Source organism: Melospiza melodia, chromosome 25, assembly GCF_035770615.1.
Source record: "Melospiza melodia melodia isolate bMelMel2 chromosome 25, bMelMel2.pri, whole genome shotgun sequence".
In the NCBI taxonomy this organism is placed as follows: Eukaryota; Metazoa; Chordata; class Aves; order Passeriformes; family Passerellidae; genus Melospiza; species Melospiza melodia.
Window position 1 is genome coordinate 10,551,484 of NC_086218.1, and position 20,941 is coordinate 10,572,424.

At 52.8% G+C, this 20,941-nt stretch overlaps 4 protein-coding genes across 4 annotated transcripts in view; 3 read left to right on the plus strand and 1 right to left on the minus strand.

Annotated features, from left to right (window-relative positions):
- LOC134429100 (LIX1-like protein) overlaps window positions 1-5,195 on the plus strand; it is a 5,467-nt gene extending 272 nt beyond the window's left edge. The window contains exons 2-5 of the mRNA XM_063176186.1: window positions 28-312; window positions 1,110-1,205; window positions 2,089-2,166; window positions 3,259-5,195. Of these exons, the coding sequence (XP_063032256.1) occupies window positions 28-312; window positions 1,110-1,205; window positions 2,089-2,166; window positions 3,259-3,501 (702 nt within the window). The 3' untranslated portion in view covers window positions 3,502-5,195. The remainder of the gene's footprint in view (window positions 1-27; window positions 313-1,109; window positions 1,206-2,088; window positions 2,167-3,258) is intronic.
- Window positions 5,196-5,532: 337 nt separating this feature from the next.
- LOC134429403 (RNA-binding protein 8A) lies at window positions 5,533-10,597 on the plus strand. Its single transcript, XM_063176563.1, has 6 exons — window positions 5,533-5,623; window positions 6,617-6,676; window positions 6,775-6,852; window positions 8,007-8,143; window positions 9,157-9,293; window positions 10,203-10,597. Exons 1-6 carry the CDS (start codon window positions 5,557-5,559, stop codon window positions 10,246-10,248), a joined length of 525 nt encoding a protein of 174 aa, XP_063032633.1. The 5' UTR covers window positions 5,533-5,556; the 3' UTR covers window positions 10,249-10,597.
- LOC134429387 (ankyrin repeat domain-containing protein 34A-like) lies at window positions 10,364-13,593 on the minus strand. The gene is made up of 2 exons (XM_063176539.1): window positions 13,357-13,593; window positions 10,364-12,373 (listed from the first exon to the last, which is right to left on the minus strand). Exon 2 carries the CDS (start codon window positions 12,334-12,336, stop codon window positions 11,068-11,070), a length of 1,269 nt encoding a protein of 422 aa, XP_063032609.1. The 5' UTR covers window positions 12,337-12,373; window positions 13,357-13,593; the 3' UTR covers window positions 10,364-11,067.
- Window positions 13,594-14,966: 1,373 nt separating this feature from the next.
- Window positions 14,967-20,941, plus strand: LOC134429402 (DNA-directed RNA polymerase III subunit RPC7-like). The gene is made up of 7 exons (XM_063176562.1): window positions 14,967-15,105; window positions 16,017-16,146; window positions 17,715-17,783; window positions 17,894-17,950; window positions 18,031-18,098; window positions 19,500-19,613; window positions 19,695-20,941. The coding sequence occupies exons 1-7, from the start codon at window positions 14,986-14,988 to the stop codon at window positions 19,779-19,781; spliced, it is 645 nt and encodes a 214-aa protein (XP_063032632.1). The 5' UTR covers window positions 14,967-14,985; the 3' UTR covers window positions 19,782-20,941.

A 20,941-nucleotide genomic window follows, 5' to 3' on the forward strand; every position in this document is an offset into this window, starting at 1 on the left:
TTCTGATTCCTGGGGGTGCAATTCCAGTTCTGGGGGTGCAATTCTGATTCTGGGGCTGCAGTTCCGATTCTGGGGGTGCCATTCCCTCGCTCCCCCCTCGGCCCCCGCTGCTGGTGCCCTGGGGGTGCGCGGGGCTCCCGGGGTGTCCCCAGCGTGGCCGTGTGTCCCCAGTTCTGTCCCACCAAGGCCGAGGCGCGCCGCAGCGCCGCCAAGATCGCGCTGATGAACTCCGTGTTCAACGAGCACCCCTCGCGCCGCATCACCGACGACTTCATCGAGAAGAGCGTCTCCGAGGCCCTGGCGTCCTTCAACGTGAGCGGGGGGGGCTTGCTTGGTCTTTTTTTGGGTCAGATTGGGCCGTTTTCTGACCCTGACGTGGGGTCATTTAGAGGCGGTTTAAAAAAATGTATTCTGTTTTCAGTCTTGTGTGTAGGGTGAGGCAATACAGGCAAATGTTGTAATTCACTCCATCACAATCTGAAGCTAATTATTTCTAATTTCTAAACTTATTTCCAATTTCTGAACTTATTTCTAGTTGCTTTTTCAGACTTATGTGTAGGGTGAGGCAATACAAATGTTATAATTCATGCCCATGACAATCAGAAGCCAACTGTTTCTAATTTCTAACCTTATTTCTAATTTCTAAACTTATTTCTAATTTCTAAACTTATTTCTAATTTCTGAACTTATTTCTAATTTCCAGACTTATTTCTAATTTCATTTCAGTCTCATGTGTAGGGTGAGGCAATACAGGTGTTATAATTCATGCCCATCACAATCTGAAGCCAACTATTTCTAATTTCTAAATTTATTTGTAATTTCTAAACTTACTTTTAATTCCATGCAAAACAGATTGTTAAAAAACCACCAGCTGCAGGTTATTTTTCATATTTGGCTGCCATTGTTTATCTCCAGCTCCCCTAAAGCTTCCAAAGTCAATTCTGGAAAATATTATTTAGCTTCTCTCTGTCTGAGCAGGCTGTCACATCCACACGTGTGACGGCTCAGCCTGTGCTGCCATGGGGCTCTCCTGGATCCCACTGGGAATTCCAGGAGTGGGAATTCCCAGGGATGGCAGTGGCAGCTCCACAGCTGGGATTTCTCTGCAGGGCAACCGGGAGGAGGCCGATAACCCCAACACCGGGATCGGGGCCTTCCGCTTCATGCTGGAGTCCAACAAGGGGAAATCCATGCTGGAGTTCCAGGTGCTGTGTCCACTTTGTGTCCTCTTCTGCCCAGCTCCCACTCCTGGTTTGCTTAAGGGATGTTTGGGTTGGTCTCCCAGGTGTATTTTTAGTTTTTTTCCATGGGAAATTGTAGAAGTCCATCTGAAAATCCTTCGTCGTCACCCGTTCATTTCGGGCGGACCTTCACAGAAATTAACTCAGATTTTCCTTCTGATTCTGCTCAGATTTGGGGTAACTCCAATTATTCCCTTAGAATTGTTTTTTACTCACTGTCACTCTGATATTTCCAAATGTCCTAATTGCAGTAATCCAGTTAATTAGTGGGATTCGTCCTTAAAAACAGGGGAGCAGGAGCTCCCACAAGATGGGAAGATATTTCCCCCAAAGACTGGTGGTGGGTTTGGGATGTCCTGACCCCAAACCACAACCTTGGATCCCAATGGAATGTGGGAAAAACATCTGGATAAGGGGAAGCCTGAGCTGCCAAGGGAAGGTTCTGGAACGTGGATCAAGATTAAAACAGCTAGAAATGGAATATCTGCTCTCATTACACACATATATAGAATTATAGATATGTGTTATAAATATATTATAGATATAAATATATGTACCTGTATTTGCAAAGCAAACATTCTCTTAGTGACCCTCCCACTTTAGAGAGTCACTGCATTTCATTTTAAATGTGGAATTCCTTAATGAGGTGCCTAAATCACTATATTCTATCATTTTCCTGCTCTGTGTACCACCAGCATTTACGAGAATTTATTCTCATGCATTAAAGAATATTTTATGATACTAACCTTCCAAAACACACAAGTGGAAATCGCCCAGCCCTGAGCAATCCCAGCACATCTGGTGGTTTTATATTTTGTATTTTAAACCCTCCCTCTTGCCATGCCAGGAGCTGATGACAGTTTTCCAGCTGCTGCACTGGAACGGGAGCCTGAAGGCCATGAGGGAACGTCAGTGCTCACGCCAGGTGAGTCCAACTCCATCCTGCTGCTCCTTCCCATTCCTGAGCTTCCCCTGAGGCCTTGTGAAGGACAAATGATCCAAATTGATCCAAATCTCAGCCCCAAGAGCATAAACAATGTGGACTGAAGAGAGAAAACAAGGAAAATGGGACTTCAGGTGGTGGAGCTGTAATTGGACAATTAACTCCAATATGCAAATGGATCGAAACTTATAAAAGTGAGAGACCCTGTGACCAGGTGTCCATTTTGTGACCATTTGGGGTCCATTTTGTGACCCACCATGGGTCCATTTTGTGACCCATTTTGGGTTCACTTTGTGACCATTTTGTGACCCATCTTTGGTCCATTTTGTGACCCATCTTGGGTTCATTTTGGGTCCATCTTGGGTACATTTTGTGACCATTTTGGGTCCATCTTGGGCACATTTTGTGACCCATCTTGGGTTCATTTTGGGTCCATCTTGGGTACATTTTGTGACCATTTTGGGTCCATCTTGGGCACATTTTGTGACCCATCTTGGGTTCATTTTGGGTCCATCTTGGGTACATTTTGTGACCATTTTGGGTCCATCTTGGATCCATTTTGTGACCCATCTTGGGTTCATTTTGGGTCCATCTTGGGTACATTTTGTGACCATTTTGGGTCCATCTTGGGCACATTTTGTGACCCATCTTGGGTTCATTTTGGGTCCATTTTGTGACCCATCTTGAGTTCGTTTTGGGTCCATCTTGGGTCCATTTAGTGACCCATCTTGGGTTCATTTTGGGTCCATTTTGTGACCCATCTTGAGTTCGTTTTGGGTCCATCTTGGGTCCATTTAGTGACCATTTTGGGTCCATTTTGTGACCATTTTGGTTCATCCTGGGTGTAGCCCTGCCTGGGCTCTCACACTGCCCAAGGCGCATCCATTGAGAATACCCTTTTAATAAACCCCCGCTTTATTAATTAACTCTGCCCAACCTCTGTCCTAGCTCAACCTTCGCAGAGCCTCATTCCCTTAAAGTTCCTTCCAAATTTTAACAATTCTATCGCGTGCCCATATGGGGTTTTTTTTTTTTCCCCAATTCTAACAATTCTCTGCCTCCCATTCCCGCCAGGAAGTCCTGGCTCACTACTCCCACCGCGCTCTGGACGATGACATCCGAAACCAGATGGCCCTGGACTGGGTGAACCGGGAGCAGAACATTCCAGGCGCCCTTTCCCGGGAGCTGGCGGCCACCGAGCGCGAGCTGGACGAGGCCCGGCTGGCCGGGAAGGAGCTGAGGTTCCACAAGGAGAAGAAGGACATCCTGCTGCTGGCAGCTGGCCAGCTGGGCTCAGCGCACTCCTCTGGCTGCTGAACCCCAAAATCCCAACCCTTGGTTGATCCCCAAAACCCTTTCCCCAAGTCCCGGGCCGTTTGCACATTTAGAGGAAATTTAGGGAAAAAAGCTCCTGAATGGATTTTGGCAATTTTCATCCTGGTTTTTAGAGCTTCTCCTCGTTCTTCCTTCAGAGCTCCTTATTCCCCAGGGAAATTTTTACACTCCTCTGGTTGCTGAACCCCGAAATCCCACCTTGGTTGATCCCCAAAACCCTTTCCCCAAATCCCAGCCCGTTTGCACATTTAGAAGAAGTTTAGGGGAAAAGCTCATGAATTTAGGGGAAAAGCTCCTGAATGGATTTTAGCAGTTTTATCCTGGTTTTAGAGCTGCTTCTCAGCCTCCTCATTCCTCCCTTGAGAACTCCTTATTCCCTAGGGAACTTTTTGTTCCCTCATAATCCCTACAGATTTTTTCTTGTCCCTTATTTTCGGGGTTCAGATCCCAGGTTTTGTCCTCTCATCACTCCATCATTGCTGGAGCAGTTGGGATTCCATGGAATCCAGTGTTTCCTCTGGAAAAACCCATTGGATCCCCTCCCTCCTGCAGCAGAAAGGGATCAATTAGAGCTCCTTGATGAGCTCCTTAATTAAATGAGTGAGTGCCAAGGCGTGCAATATCCAGATTTAATTTTGGAATTAATACTGGGATCAGACTGCAGCATTTGGAATTAAATCTGGGATCAGCCTGCAGAATTCCAGGATCTGCAGTTCCCCCATGGAATTGCCCTGTCTGGAGGCAAACATCAGCATTGGAAGGTTGGAAAAGTCTTGGAGAGTTTGTGGATGAGGGAGGGATTTGCACTAATCATTCCTTATCCTTTGTATCCATATGGAATTTAGACTATATTTAGCTTTAAAACCCCTTTTATGGCATGGAATTGTTCAAACAGCTCCGAGTCCACCCAAGAAAATGTCAATTTATCCATGGAAATTTTCATCTTACTCCCCTTTTCCCCAGCAGACTGGGAGTACAAACTGCATTCCAAGCCAGAATTCCTTTTTCACCCAGCTTAGAGCTTTTCCCACTTCTTATTCCCTTAGACCCTGCAGATTCCACTGTTCCCACCCTCCCTCTTCCCTCTGCCTGACCACAGGATATTCCAGCAATAATCATTGTTTTAGGATAAAATTGGAATAATTCCATTATCTGTAGGTACCCCATTTTTATATCCACATCCTAACAAGCTTATTTTGGGGGTTTATATATTTTTTATACTTTTTACAAACACTAATAACGTTCAGTGTCGCTGGAAATTGGATTTTAAAAGGGATGGGGGGGGGGGGGGGTTGTGGGGTGTAATTTTCCTGAAATATTGGAAAAATTTGATTTAGGAATAACATAGAGTTAATCCTGCAATTTATTTTACACCTATGGGAATCCCTGAAGCTCATCCAGTTTTTTATGCTCCAAATAAATCTGGGAGGACTTTAGGAGTTCCATCACTGTGGAATAAAAAAAAAAATAAAAATAAAAGGGAAAAAAAAACATATTCCATTGCCTGTGGGATCAAGGCGCCAGTTGGGAGGCTCCGGATCTCCGTGGAAGGTGTAAAATTAACAAAATTCAGATTTTCTCAGTATGGGGAAAGTCGTGCTTCTTGTTGAGGCAGTGGAATTATGGGATAAACACTACTGTGGATTTTCTACAATAAACCCAGCGATTTTGGTAAACTTTGGTGCTCTTGCTCATTTTTGGGGGGGGGGGGGGGGGCAGTCGTGCCCAGAAACTGCTTTAAGCCGCGTTGGTGTGTGGGGTTTAAAATTCCCAAGGTTCAAAATTCCCAGGGTTTAAAATTCCCGTGATTCGAGCTTCCCGGGGCAAAAAGAACCGCCCCGACCTTCTCAAAATGGCGAGCGGGACACTTCCGCCCAGCGCCCTTCCCAATATGGCCGCGCCCATAGTTCCGCCACACTCCCCAATATGGCCGCGCCGGTACTTCCGTCACACTCCCAATATGGCCGCTCCGGTACTTCCGCCCCGTTCCCTCCCACTTCCGGCGCGCTCCCGGCGTGCCCCGCTACTCCCGGCAAGATGGCGGACGTGCTGGATCTTCATGAGGCGGGCGGAGAGGATTTCGCTATGGACGAGGACGGGGACGGTGAGCGCGGGGCTGCGGCGGTACCGCCCGGCCCAGAGCGGCCCCGCCGAGCGATCCGGCCGGGTCCCGGTTCAGCGGAGCCGCTCCCGCCGCCTCCGGCCGCGACGGCCTCAGGGAGAGCCCGGGCCCGGAGCGCGGGTTGCTGTCGGTGCCAGGGGGGGTCCTGCTCGGTGCTGGGGGGTCACGCCTGGCTCGGGAGGTCGTTCCCGGTGTGGGAGATGGGTCCTGCTGTCCGTTCCTGGCCCGGAGGGACTCGGGGGGCCCTGTCCGGCCCCGGGGAGGTCATTCCCGTCACGGGGAGACCGTCCTGGCGTGCCCGGGGGTGGCTCTGCCTGGACCGGGGGGTCCTGCTCGGTCCGGGTGGGATTTTCCCGACCCAGGGACATCATTTTCAGCCCAGTGGTCATTCCCAGCCCAGTGGTCATTCCTAGGGGGTCATTCCCATCCCAAGGGTCATTCCCAGCCCTTCCCTTCCCAGTGGTCGTTCCCAGCCAGGGGTGATTCCAAGCCCAGTGGTCATTCCAGTCCCAGTGGTCATTCCCAGGGGGATCATTCCCACCCCAGTGGTCATTCCTATCCCAGGGGGGTCATTCCCAGGGGGATCATTCCCACCCCAGTGGTCATTCCCAGCCCCTCCCAGCCAGGTTGAGGGGTCCCTGTCAGGGATATCCTTCCCATCCCAGGGGGGTCATTCCCACCCCAGTGGTCATTCCACCCCAATGGTCATTCCCAGGGGGATCATTCCCATCCCAGGGGGGTCATTCCCACCCCAGTGGTCATTCCACCCCAATGGTCATTCCCAGGGGGATCATTCCCATCCCAGGGGGGTCATTCCCATCCCAATGGTCATTCCCATCCCAGGGGGGTCATTCCCAGGGGGGTCATTCCCACCCCAGGGGTCATCCCCAGCCCCTCCCAGCCAGGCTGAGGGGTCCCATCCCTCTCTGGGGGTCTCCCTGCTCCTGCTAAACCCATGACCCCCATTCCCCACAGAGAGCATCCACAAGCTGAAAGAGAAGGCCAAGAAGCGGAAGGGCCGCGGCTTCGGCTCAGGTGAGACCCCCAGAGCACCCCCAGAGCCCTTCCCCAGCCCTCTGGGTGACCCCTGAGGTTTGGGGCTCCCGTTCTTCCCCCCGTTTTTGTTTCCCCAGAGGAAGGATCCCGCGCCCGGGTGCGCGAAGATTACGACAGCGTGGAGCAGGACGGGGACGAGCCGGGGCCGCAGAGATGTGAGGGGACACTGGGGACCTGCGGGGCTCCCAGGGGGCTGGGACAGTGCCTTCCCTCATTCCAGGGATTTGATTTGGGCTGGGACAGTCCCTTCCCTTATTCCCAGGCTGGGACAATCCCTTCCCTCATTCCAGGAATTTGATTTGGGCTGGGACAATCCCTTCCCTGATTCCTAGGATTTAATTTGGGCTGGGACAATTTCTTCCCTTATTCCCAGGCTGGGTCAATCCCTTCCCTCATTCCAGGGATTTAATTTAGCCTGGGACAATCCCATCCCTTCCCTTCCCTTCCCTTCCCTTCCCCTCCCCTCCCCTCCCCTCTTTCCTAAACTTTCCATCCCAAAATTTCCCTTCCCAAAATTTCTCTCATTCCCAGGATTTATTTTAGGCTGGGACCTCCCTTTCCCTGCTTCCCAGGATTTATTTTAGGCTGGGACTATCCCTTCCCTCGTTGCCAAGATTTAATTTAGGCTGGGACAATCCTTTCCCTTCTCTCATTTCCAGGATTTAATTTATGTTGGGATAATTTTTTTCCCCCTTCCTTTATTTCCAGGATCTCTTCCCTTCCCCTCCCCACGATTTATTTTAGGTGGGACAATCTCTTCCCTCTTTCCCAGGATTTATTTCAGGCTGGGAAAATCCCTTCCCTCATTCCAGGTTGGAACAATCACTTCCCTCCCCTTTTCATTCCCAGGATTTATTTTAGGCTGGGATAACCCCTCCCCTCATTCCCAGGATTTATTTTAGGGCAAACCCCAGCTCCAAATCCCCTTTCCCAAAGTGGAAATGGGGGAATCTGGGGGAGATTTTCCTTCCTCAGAGCCCCATGACATCCCAAATGTCCCCAGGGGCACTTTCCCCATGGGAAATGGGATCTGGATTTGGGTTCAGCCCTGCTGGGATCAGCTTTCCCCAACCTCACCCAGGATTTGGGGGTTTTGGACATTCATCTCCCTTTCCTAGCTGAAGAAGGAGTGATTTTGGGTGACAAACCCCAAACTGGGGACCCAGCACAGCAAGAAAGAAGGATTAAGGCCACGCTGGGATGATTCTTCCCCACTTTCCCCCAAATCTCACCTGCCCCCGAACCCCACAAGGATTTTGGGGTGCAAACCTGCATTGCCAGCCCTGTGACCCCAGTTTTCCCTGCCCAGCCGTGGAGGGCTGGATCCTGTTTGTGACAGGGGTGCACGAGGAGGCCACGGAGGAGGACGTGCACGACAGATTCGCCGAGTTTGGGGAGATCAAAAACATCCACCTGAACCTGGACCGGCGCACTGGCTACCTCAAGGTGAGGAGGGGGCGCTTTTGGGGACCCCCCCCAGGCTCCAGCTCAGCCTCCAGGGTGTGAGGTGCCAGGGGGGCACCCCAGTTCTGCAGCTCAGCTTTGGTTTATTGGGAGGTTCCTGCACCCCAAAAGCCAAAACTGAGCTGGGGGTTGGGGTGGGAGCTGGATTCCCCCAATGCCAGGGGGCATTCCCAGTCCTAAATCTGGGGTGTCAGGGGGTCTGTGCATCCCAAATTTGAGTTCCCCTGGTGTCTGGGCTCATTCCCAATCCTAAACCTGAGGTATCAGGGCGTGCGTGCACCCCAAACCTGAGCTGGGAGTTCCCCTGGTTTCTGGGTTCATTCTCAATCCTAAACCCAGGGTATCAGGGGATCTGTGCACCCCAAACCCGAGCTGGGAGTTCCCAATGTCTGGGGGCATTCCCAGTCCTAAATCTGGGGTCTCAGGGGGTCTGTGCACCCCAAATCTGAGCTGGGAGTTCCTTTGATGTCCAGGTTCATTCCCAATCCTAAACCTGGGGTGTTAAGGGGTCTGTGCACCCCAAAGCTGAGCTAGGAGTTCCCCCAGTGCCTGTGTCATTCCCAATCCTAAACTGGGGCGTTGGGGGGTCTGTGCACCCCAAATCTGAGTTTCTCTGGTGCCTGTGTCGTTCCCAGTCCCAAACCTGGGATGTTAAGGGGTCCGTGCACCCCAAACCTGTGTTCCCCTGGTGTCTGTCCCGTTCCCAATCCTAATCCCGGGCTGTCGGGGTGGTCTGTGCACCCCAAACCTGCGTTCCCCTGGTGTCTGTCCCGTTCCCAGTCCTAATCCCGGGCTGTCAGGGGGGTCTGTGCACCCCAAACCCGAGTTCCCCTGGTTCCTGTCCCGTTCCCAATCCTAATCCCGGGCTGTTGGGGGGTCTGTGCACCCCAAACCCGGGTTCCCCTGGTTCCTGTCCCGTTCCCAATCCTAATCCCGGGCTGTCAGGGGGTCTGTGCACCCCAAACCCGAGTTCCCCTGGTTCCTGTCCCCCCCAGGGTTACACGCTGGTGGAGTACGAGACGTACAAGGAGGCGCAGGCGGCCATGGAGGGGCTCAACGGGCAGGAGCTCATGGGGCAGCCGGTCAGCGTGGACTGGTGCTTCGTCAGGGGCCCCCCCAAGGGCAAGAGGAGGTGAGGGAACTCCTGGGAGCTCCAGGGAACTCCTGGGAATTCCAGGGAATGAATTCCTGGGAATTCCAGGAGCTGGCAATGGGAGGGACACGTGGGCGAGGGGAATGGGGGAATTGCGTGCACCGTTCCAGGGGTGGCGGGGTTAAAATAGGGATAAGCACCCCAAAATTGTCTTCTCCTGCACTTCTTCCTTCCCTCTTCTTTCTCCCATTTCCTGTATCCTTTTCTCTCCCTTTTCCCTTTCTTTTCCCCTATTTCGTGTACCCTTTTCCCTCTCATTTCCCATATTTCTTGTACCTTTTTCCTTCCCTTTTCCCTCCCTTTCCCCCATTTCCTGTTCCCCTTTTCTTTTCCTTTCCCCATTTCCTGTACCCCTTTCCTTCTTTTTTCCCTATTTCCCATATCCTTTTCCCTCCCTTTTCCCTTTCCTTTCTCCCATTTCCTGTACTCTTTTCTCTCTCCTTTCCTCCATTTCCTGTACCCTTTTCCCTCTCCTTTCCCATATTTCTTGTACCTTTTTCCCTCCCTTTTTCCCTTTCTTTTCCCCTATTTCCTGTACCCTTTTCCCCGCCTTTTCCTTTCCCCCATTTCCTGTACTCTTTCCTTCTCCTTTTCTCCATTTCCTTTCCCCTTTTCCCTCTCCTTTCCCCTTTTTCCTCCCTTTTTCCTTTCCTTCCCTTTCCCTCCCTTTTTCCTCTTTCCTCCCTCTTCTTTCTCTTCTCCCTTTTCTTCCTTTACATTCCCCATTCCCTTACCCTCTTTTCCCTTTTCCCCTCCCTCCCCTCCCTCCCCTTTCCTTTTCCCTTTCCCCCTTTCCCCCTTTACATTCCCCATTCCCTCACCCTTCTTTTCCCTTATTTTTTCCCCTTTTTTTCCCCTTTCCCTTCCCCACTTTTCCCTCTTTTGCAGGGGCGGCCGCCGGCGGAGCCGCAGCCCGGACCGGCGCCGCCGATGATGGATCCAAACCTCCTCCCATTGATGTTCCACCTCCAAACTGGTGGCAAACTGGGCAAACTGGGCTCTGTACACAGCCTGGAGGAGCCAAGCCAGCTCCATCCCCTGGGGAAATGTGGGTTTTATGGAATTTTATTGTTTTCAAAGGACAAGTATGAGGGAAGCAGCAGTTTCGGAGGGTTGGGGGGGATTTCCCTTGGGTTTGGGGGGGATCCCTCCCAGCTCCCCATCCCAGAATATCCTGGGAGTTTTTTTTTTCCATGCTCCAGGCAAATGGTTTCTGAATCTCCCATGGTATTTATCCCACTGGGCATTCCTTGTTTTGTGTCAAATAACAAGATTTTGTCTAAGTTTGTCTTCTTGTTCTTTGTCCTTCATTAAATCTCCCAAGCCCCTTTCCCTAAACCCTTCTCCATCCAAGCTGCTGGATCCCCAAGGATCCTGGGGATCCCTCCCAGCCTGGCAGTACAACAACTCAGATCTCAAAAAAAACCTCTTTTTTTTCCCTTAAAACTGAGATTGGGATGCAACAGCCGCGCCCCCAACCCCACAGATGTGCCCACCACCCCTCACTCCCATCCACTGAGCTACACTGGGGCCTTCAACGCCAGACCCTGGGGGGAAAAGCTGCTGGGAGGATGAGGCAGGAGCAGGAGGGGGATCCTGGGGGGGCCCTGGCACTTGGGGTGCGCCCACCAGCTCCCCAGATTGGGGCTCGTGCAGTTTGTGCCGACAGAGGAATGGAACAATTGACCCTCAGCAGGGTTCAGAGCAGGGCCAGGCTTTCCCCAAGGGGGTCCTGGCCTTGAGGGGGGGGTCCCTACGAGCCAGGCTCGGGTCCCAGCCCTCCGCAGAAAGCGCCGAGGTTCCGCAGCGCCTCCGGCTGCATGGAGTGGCGGCGGAGCAGCGCTCGGGGCGGCAGCGGCGGCAGCAGCCCCGCCCGGCCCGGCGGCTCCGGCGGGACCGTCCCGGAGCCGCGGCGCTCCAGCAGCCCCGCCGGGTGCCGCAGCGGCCCGGGAGCGCTACCCAGCTCGGGGTTAGGGGGGTCCCGGCGCAAGGGTTTGCCCCGTGGAGGATCGGCGGGAACCCAGCGCCCCGGGGCGGGCACGGGGGGCACCCGCTCTGCCCAGGCGGCTCCGGGCAGCCCCGAGACATCGCGTCCCTCCACGCTGTGCCGGCGGGGGCGCAGCCGCAGCCCCTCCAGCCCTGCTGCCAGCTGCTCCTGAGGGCCCGATGTCCCTTCAGGAGAACCCCACGACCCTTCCGAGGGTCCCCGCGTCCCCTCGGGGTGTCCCCGCATCTCATCTAACGCTCTCCGCGCTCCCTCTGCGGGTCCCTGCGTCCCCTCCGAGGGTCCCCCCCGCACCCCCTCCACCGCCAGCCCCCACGGCTCCGAGTTGAGCCTCTTCAGCTGCCGCTTGGGCCCGGCGCGGGCCGGTTCCGGAGCGGCGGGAGGGAAGCGGAACACATCGCGCTCCTCATCCCTCCCGCCGGCCCCCGGCGACGCCGCCGCCGCCGCCCGCACCTGCACCTGCGACGGCGACGCGCACAGAGCGGGCGAGGGCGGCGAGTTCAGGTACTGCCGGGTGGTCTTGGTGCCTCGGGGCGACGTGGCCGAGGTGATGATGATGACATCGCGGCCTCGCTCCCGACACGCGTCCAGCAGCACCTGCAGCGTCTCCCGGTCCCCCCGCTCCAGGGCGTAGACCAGCGCCGAGCCCCCGCCGTAATCGCGGGCGCTGGGGTCGGCGCCGTGGGCGAGCAGCGTGGCCACCACGGCGGGGCCGGCTCGCTCGGCACACGCGTGCATCAGCGCGGTTTTGCCCGCCTTGTCGGGGATGTTGGGGTCGGCGCCGTTCTCCAGCAGGTACTGAACCATCCGCGGCTGCTCGGGGGGCTCGGCGTAGCCCGCCCGGCACGCCGCCATCAGCGGCGTGGTGCCCGCCGCGTTGCCCTCGTTGATGTAGGCTCCCCCTTCGAGCAGCAGGCGGGTCAGGCGGAATTTGCCCTGGGAGACGGCGCGGAGCAGCGCCGAGCCCTCGGCCGGGATCATGGGGAGCGCCCCCGGGGGCACCGCGGCGCTGGGCATGGCCGGGCTCACGGCGGGTGCGGGTGGCGCCCGCTTACTGCGAGGGGAGAGGGTGCGCTGAGACCCCCAAAGCCCCAGGATGGGGTGCCCCCTCTCCCTGCCTCAGTTTCCCCACTAAACGAGGGTTCCCGAGCTCGCCAGGCTGTGCCTGCACCCCCAAATCCCATTCCTCAAATGCTTTCCTGGGCCCCCTCCTCATCCTCCTCCCTTTGCCCCACCTGATTCTCCTGCCCACAGCGCCATCCCTGCCGGTACCCCCATCCCTGCCCGTACCCCCATCCTGCCGGTACCCCCATCCTGCCCGGTACCCCCATCTCTGCCCACACCCCATTATTCCCGGTACCCCCATCCCTGCCGGTACCCCCCCCATCCCTGCCCGTACCCCCATCCCTGCCCGGTACTCCCATTATTCCCGGTACCCCCATCCCTGCCCGATACCCCCATCTCTGCCCGGTACCCCCATCCCTGCCCGGTACCCCCCCATCCCTGCCCGGTACCCCCATCTCTGCCCGGTACCCCCATCCCTGCCCGGTACCCCCCCATCCCTGCCCGGTACCCCCATCCCTGCCCGGTACCCCCCCATCCCTGCCCGGTACCCCCCCATCCTTGCCCGTACCCGCATCCCTGCCGGTACTCCCATCCCTGCCCGGTATCCCCATCCTTGCCCGTACCCCATTATTCCCGGTACCCCATTATTCCCGGTACCCCATTATTCCCGGTACCCCCATCCTTGCCCGGTACCCCATTTTTCCTGGTACCCCCATTCTTCCCGGTACCCCCATCCCCACCGGTACCCCCCATCGCTGCTCACACCCCATCCCCACCGGCGCCCCCACCCCCGCCCGCCCGGTTCCCATGGCGACAGCCGCTCATCCCGCTCCGACCAGCCGGTAAAACGGGAGAAAATCCTCCCGATCCCCTCCGTGACACCCCCCCGAGCCCGGGACCCGGGGGGCTGTCCCCTCACCCCCCCTCTCAGCGGGGACCCCCCCATCCCACCCCTCTCCATCCCCGTTTTACCGTGCCAACCGGCGCGTGGGCTCGCTCGTCCCGGTTGCCGCGGCCCCGGGGATGGGGCTGTCGGGGCCAGCGGCCCGTGGCCGCCATCCCGGCCTGCCGCCGGTGAGGCGGGGGGGGCGGGAGGTGCTGTGGAGGGTCCCCCCCCTCCCGCAGCGCTATTTTTGGCAGCTGCGGGCGCGGGGGGGGCTGGAGCGGGATGAATCAGCCACGGCGCATCCAGAGCCCGGCCCTGCGTGGGAGTGACGGGGGGGGATCGGGGGTTGGGGGGCACCGGGGGCTCTCGGGGGGCAGCGGGACCGGGGGGCAGAGCCCAGCAGGACCGGGGGGCAGCGGGGATGGGGGGGCTGAGGGCCCTGGAGCATCGGAAACTGGGGGAGTACAAGGGGGTAGCGGAACTGGGGGGTCCTACAGTGGGGCTGGGGGCAGTGGGCAGCGGGACTGGGGGGCACAGCGTGGCAGGGCTGGGGTGGCACCGGTACCGGGGGCTGAGCTACCCCGGGGCAGAGGGGCTGGGAGGGTCTGGGCAGGAGGGGCCGAGGGACTTTTTCACCCCCTTTTCATCCCCTTTTGATCCACTTTTGATCCAGTTTTTATCCATTTTTCATCCGTTTTTCTCCCATTTTTCATCCCCCTTTTTGAGCCCCCCGTTCCCACCCCGCGCCCCGGCCCCGCCCCTTCCAGTGCTCCCCCTCTAAGCCCCGCCCCTCGTTCTGACCCGCCAATCAGCGCGCTGCTTGCGCTCAAGCTCCGCCCCCCCTGCGCGGGGCGGGGCCACGGCGACCGCGCACACGTGGAGAGCGATTGCGCTTGCGCGGAGCGGGGCCGGGACCGGGAGCGGGACCGGGAGCGGGACCGGGAGCACGAGGGGACACCGGGACCGGGGTACGAGGGGATACCGGGAGCGGGAGGGCCACCGGGAGCACCCAGGAACGGGGATGGAGACCGAGCCCGGGAGCCACCGGGGGAGGCCATCGGGACTGGGTGGTGCACAGAGACAGGGTACCGGGACAAGTATGGGGACTGGGGACCTGGGGGGCACCGGGACTGGGGTCAGCACCGGCAGCAGCTTTGGGGAGGAGGAAGAAACGACACCGGGGAGCGCCGGGACCGAGAACGGGGTGGAACCGGGACGGGGGATAACCATGCCCGGGGGGAACAACCGGGACCGGGACCGGACCGAGGGGCGAAACGAGCTGGGCAGCGGCACTTGGGGCATCACCGGCACCGGGCAGAACGGCGATGCCAAGGGGTCTCCTTGGGGACATTGGGGTGACATTGGGGTCCCTGTTCTCCCCTTGGGGACACTGGGGTGACATTGGGGTCCCTGTCCCCTCCTTGGGGACATTGAGGTCGTTGTTCCCCCCTTGGGGACATTGGGGGGACATTGGGGTCCCTGTCCCCTCCTTGGGGACATTGGGGTGACATTGGGGTCCCTTTTTCCTCCCCTTGTGGACATTGGGCTCCCCCTTGTCCTGTCATTCCCTTTGTCACCACCAGGCGGCGCCACTGCTCCAGGCCCGGCGGGACCCACTCCAAACTTTGGGGCATTTTTTTGGGGTGGATTTTATGTGAATTTAAAAATATTTTTGGTACTTCTGGCTCAGCTTTTGCTGCTTTTTGCCCAGGGCCATGGCGGGCCGGGGCCGCGGCCGGGGCCGGGGGCAGATGACGTTTAACGTGGAGGCCGTGGGCATCGGCAAGGGGGACGCGCTGCCGCCGCCCACCCTGCAGCCAGCGCCGCTCTTCCCGGTGAGCCCTCCGGTAACGCGGGCCCCGGGGGGGAAACGCCCATCAGCTGGTTTTAAAATTGTAAAAGTTTAATAGGAAAAGAATTATTATTATTATTATTATTATTATTATTATTATTATTATTATTATTATTATTATTATTATTATTATTATTATTATATCTATTATTACGAATAATATATATTATTACAAATAATTGTATTACAATAATACAATTAATATATTTTATTACAAATATATATTATTACAAATAATATATACACTAATATATATATCTAATATATATACTAATATATATAAACTAATATATATGAGTATATATATGATTAGTAATAATAAATACTCGCAAATACTGATGATCAATTATATAAGAGCATAATGATATAATAGTACAATAAATAATAATGTAATACTAATAAATACTAATAGATAATAGTAGGGAAATAATATCAGTGAATAAATATCGTAAAATAATAATAATAACAATGCTGATAATAAATAATAATGTAATAATATAATGATGATAATATTATCATATTGCTATAAAATTGCAATATAATTCGGGTAATAAAAATTTGGATAATATTTGGTATCATTTAGTCTATTATATATATACATATATATACACATATATATATACATATATATACACACACATATATATACATTACATACGTATATATATGTATACATATACATATACATACATATATATATACATATATATATACACATATATATATACACATACATATACATATATATATATATATATATAAAAATATAAATATATATATATATATAAAACCTAGAACATGCTAATTAAGCAAATCATAACTCGCGTGACATTAATTTCAATATTTGCCAAAAAGCAATGATAAAATATCCGTTTTCCCCCTGCCATCCCGCAGGCTCTGGAGCGCCGCGCGGCGCCGCTGCCCGGCGGCGAGGAGGGCGAGTACATGCTGGCCCTGAAGCAGGAGCTGCGCCGGGCCATGAAGGGGCTCCCGTACTTCGTCAAACCGGGGGCGCCCCGCAGAGGTACCGGCACCACCGGCACCGGGCTCAGCCTCCCGTGTGCCCCGGGGGGAGACGGGGCTCGTCCCGGTGTGCTCCAGAACTCTCTTGCAGTACCCAGCCCCATCGTTTTATCCCCCCGTTATATTCCCCCCCCATTTATCCCATTTCGTTGCCCCATTATTTATCCCCCCATTTTATTCCCCCTCATTTTATTCCCGTTATTTATCCCCTCCGTTTTATCCCCTCCGTTGTATTCCTCCCGTTATTTATCCCCCCCATTTTATTCCCCCTCATTTTATTCCCATTATTTATCCCCTCCCTTTTATCCCCTCCGTTGTACTCCTCCCGTTATTTATCCCCCCCATTTTATTCCCCCTCATTTTATTCCCATTTTATTCCCGTTATTTATCCCCTCCCTTTTATCCCCTCCGTTGTACTCCTCCCGTTATTTATGCCCCCCATTTTATTCCCCCTATTCTCTTCCCCATTTTATCCCCCCATGTTTTCTCCCCCCACCTTTTATCCCCTCCCCATTTTATGCCCCCTATTTTCTTCCCCCGTTTTAATCCCCCCATTTTCTTCCCCCCTGTTTTATCTCCCCCCACTTTATTCCTCCCATTATTTATCCCCCCCATTTTATCCCCCCCATTTTATCCCTCCTGTTTTCTTCCTCCCCATTTTATTCCCTGTTTTATTCCCCCCCTTTTATCCCCTCGTTTTATTCCCATTGTATTCCCGTTATTTATCTCCCCCATTTTATTCTCCCTATTATTTATCCCCCTCATTTTATCCCCTTCATTTTATTGCCCCGTTTTATCCCCCCCATTGTATTCCTTCCATTTTTTATTCCCCCCATTTTATTCCCCCCATTCTCTTCCCCATTTTATCCCCCCATTTTTTATCCCCCCCATTTTATTCCCATTTTATTCCTATTATTTATTCCTCCCATTTTATTCCTCCCATTTTTCCCCCCCGTTTTATTCCCCACATTTCATTCCCCCCCATTTTATTCCCATTATTTATCTCCCCCATTTTATTCCCATTATTTATCTCCCCCCATTTTCTTCCCTCCCATTTCATTCCCATTATTTATCTCCCTCATTCTATTACCCCCATTTTATTCCCTCTCATTTTATTTCCCCCGTCTTATTCCCCCCATTCTCTTCCCCATTTTATCCCCCCGATTTTATCCCCCCACTGTATCCCCCCCATTATTTATTCCCCATTTTATCCCCCCGATTTTATCCCCCCACTGTATCCCCCCATTATTTATTCCCATTTTTTATCCCCCTCATTTTATCCCCTCCCTCATTTTATTCCCATTTTATTCCCCCTAGCTGCACCACCTCATGCCATCATCCATCGGGGGTGGCTGTCCCCAAATCCCCCTGGAATGTCCCCAAATCCCCACAGAGTGTCCCCAGATCCCCTAAAATGTCCCCAAATCCTCACCAAAATGTCCCCAAATCCCCCAAAATGTCCCCAAATCCCCACAGAGTGTCCCCAAATCCCACCAAAATGTCCCCAGATCCCCCCAGAGTGTCCCCAAATCCCCTAAAATGCCCCCAAATCCCCGCGTGCCCCCGCAGACATCGAGCGCTACTCGGACAAGTACCAGCTCTCCAGCCCCGTGGACAACGCCATCGACTGGAACCCAGGTGGGTGACACAGGAGGGGACACAGAGGGGTCCTGGGGGGCACGTGGGGCTTTTTGGGGTCCCCCCCAACCCCAATTTTGCCCCACCTTTGCCCAATTCTGCCCCCCCAGACTGGCGGCGGCTCCCGCGGGAGCTGAAGATCCGCGTGCGGCGGCTGCGCAAGGCCCGTGAGTGACCCCGCCCTGTCCCCACCCCGCGTGTCCCCATCGTCCCCTGGGGGGTGACAGTGCCCTGTGCCCCCCCCCAGGGACCCCCGGGCCTGTCCCCAAGCAGCAGGTGGCACTGGACAAGGAGGAGGCCATTAAGAAGCTGGAGGTACGGAGGGGAAGCTGGCGGTGGTTGGGTTGGCAGGGAATGAGGGATCTGACTCCGGGCTCTGAGAGGGCTGATTTATTTCATAATAAATTTATAATACTTTATAATGCAATTTATAATACTTTATGGTGCTATGTAATACTGTATAAATTTACAATACTTTATAATGCTATATTGTATTTAAAAATACTATAGTACACTATACTATAATATACTGTACTATACTATACTATATTATACTATATTATACTATGTTCTCAGAAGGCTAATTTAATAATTTATAATACTACATTATATTTAAAAATGCTGTTTATTCCTTTATAATACTAGATTCTATTTAAAATGTTACTTATTACTTTATTATACTATTTATTACTTTATTGTACTGTATTATATTGAAAAATGCTAGTTTTTTATTTATTATACTGTATTCTATTTTAAAATGCTGTTTATTACTTTTCAATACTACATTATATTTAAAAATACCATTTATTTCTTTATAATACTATACTATATTTTAAAATACTGTTTATTACTTTATAATACTATATTTTATTTAAAAATACTATACTATGCTAGAGTGTGTTCTCAGAAGGCTAGTTTATTGCTTTTTATAATTTATATATTTTATATACAGTGTTATTTAATTTATAGTATTAATAAATATCTATTTAATATATAGTATTATACATACTATAGTATATATAATATATACTGTAATATTATATATTATAGTACATACTAATATACTATATAATATTAATGCAATATAGGTATTAATATATCTGTTATTTAATTATATATTATATATTATATATTATATATTATATATTATATATTATATATTATATATTATATATTATATATTATATATTATATATTATATATTGTATATTGTATACTATATACTATATATTATATTATATATTAATCCTATATATAACAATATATAATATTATTTATAATACTATCTTGTATTTTAAAATGATATACTATACTAAAGAATACAGAAAAGATACTTACTGAAAAGTAAGAAAATAGAATAATGAAAAGATAAGAAGATAATAATGAAAAAAAGATAAAATATAATAATGAAAAAAATATTAATAAAAAACTTGGGACTCACTCTCTCTAGAGTCTTGACACATTTTGGCACTGATTGGCCAATTAGTAAAAACAACTCGCAGCAGAATCAAACAATCCAAACTTCTTCCACATGAGCAAAACACAGGAGAAGCAAATGAGATCAGAATTGTTTTCCTTTTCCTGAGGTTTCTCAGCTTCCCGGGAGAGAAATCCTGGGATTTTTTCAGGGAAAGTCGCAGGGATTTTTCCAGAAAATGTGAATTCCACAGGGGGTGGCCCCAGTGGGTGCATTTGGGGTGTTTTTTGTCCCCTCAGAGCCTGGAGAAGAAGGAGGAGGAGGTGACATCCGAGGAGGAGGAGGAGAAGGAGGAGGAAGAAGAGGGAAAGGAGGAGGAGGAGGAGGAGTACGACGAGGAGGAGCACGAGGAGGTGACAGAGGGGGCACCTGGGCGGGTTGGTGGGTGCTCAGGGTGTCCCCAGGTGCCACCCGTGCCCCCTTTGTCCCCTCAGGAGACCGACTACGTGCTGTCCTACTTCGACAACGGCGAGAGCTTCGGGCCCGACAGCGACGACAACGGCGACGAGGCCGTGTACTGACCCCAGAAGGGGCGTTGAACCCCAAAAACGGGCACTGACCCCAAAAATGGGCACCCCAAAAGGGGTACTGACCCCAAAAGGGGCATTGAACCCCAAAAATGGGCGCCCCAAAATGGGCACTGACCCCAAAACTGGGCACCCCAAAATGGGCACTGACCCAAAATGGGCGCTGACCGCAAAATGGGCACCCCAAAATGGGCACTGACCCCAAAAATGGGCACTGTTCCACAGCCCTGGCATAGCAGGGGTGCCCTCACCTCCCCAGGGGACATCCTGATATCCCTTGGGGACATTGGGGTGACATTGGGGTCCCTGTCCCCCCACGTTGGGGACATTGGGGTGACATTGGGGTCCCTGTTATCCCTTGGGGACATTGTGGTGACATTGGGGTCCCTGTCCCCTCTTTGGGGACATTAGGGTGACATTGGGGTCCCTATTCCCCCCTTGGGGGCATTGGGGGGACATTGGGGACACTGGGGTGACATTGGGGTCTCCCTGGGGACATTGTGGTCACATTGGGGACACTGGGGGTGACATTGGGGTCCCCCTGGGGACATTGTGGTGACATTGGGGTCCCCCTGGGGACATTGTGGTGACATTGGGGACACTGGGGGTGACATTGGGGCCCCCTTGGGGACATTGGGGTGCATTTGGGTCCCTATTTCCCCCTTGGGGACATTGGGGGGGGACATTGAGGTCCACATTCCCCCCTTGGGGACATTGGGGGGACATTGGGGTCCCTGTCCCCTCCTTTGGGACATTGTGATGACATTGGGGTCCCCATTTTCCCCTTGGGGACATTGGGGTGACATTGGGGACACTGGGGTGACATTGGGGTCCCCTTGGGGACGTTGTGGTGACATTGGGGTCCCCCTGGGGACACTGGGGTGACATTGGGGTCCCTGTTATCCCTTGGGCACACTGGGGGGACATTGGGGTCCCTGTCCTCTCCTTTGGGACATTGTGATGACATTGGGGTCCCCATTTTCCCCTTGGGGACATTGTGGTGACATTGGGGACACTGGGGTGACATTGGGGTCCCCCTGAGGACGTTGTGGTGACATTGGGGTCCCCGTTACCCCTTGGGGACATTGGGGTCCCCCTTGTCCTGTCATTCCCTTTGTCACCACCAGGTGGCGCCGGCGCTCCAGGCCCGGGGT

Excerpts from the sequence above, each read along its gene's own strand:
- LOC134429402 (XM_063176562.1), top strand. The coding sequence starts at position 14,986 with ATGGCGGGCCGGGGCCGCGGCCGGGGCCGGGGGCAGATGACGTTTAAC. Across the intron at positions 16,147-17,714 it reads ACCGGGGGCGCCCCGCAGAG|ACATCGAGCGCTACTCGGAC; the intron begins GTACCGGCACCA and ends GTGCCCCCGCAG. Across the intron at positions 17,784-17,893 it reads CGCCATCGACTGGAACCCAG|ACTGGCGGCGGCTCCCGCGG; the intron begins GTGGGTGACACA and ends CTGCCCCCCCAG.
- LOC134429403 (XM_063176563.1), top strand. The coding sequence starts at position 5,557 with ATGGCGGACGTGCTGGATCTTCATGAGGCGGGCGGAGAGGATTTCGCT. Across the intron at positions 6,677-6,774 it reads GGGCCGCGGCTTCGGCTCAG|AGGAAGGATCCCGCGCCCGG; the intron begins GTGAGACCCCCA and ends TTGTTTCCCCAG. Across the intron at positions 6,853-8,006 it reads CGAGCCGGGGCCGCAGAGAT|CCGTGGAGGGCTGGATCCTG; the intron begins GTGAGGGGACAC and ends TTCCCTGCCCAG.
- LOC134429387 (XM_063176539.1), bottom strand. The coding sequence starts at position 12,336 with ATGCCCAGCGCCGCGGTGCCCCCGGGGGCGCTCCCCATGATCCCGGCC.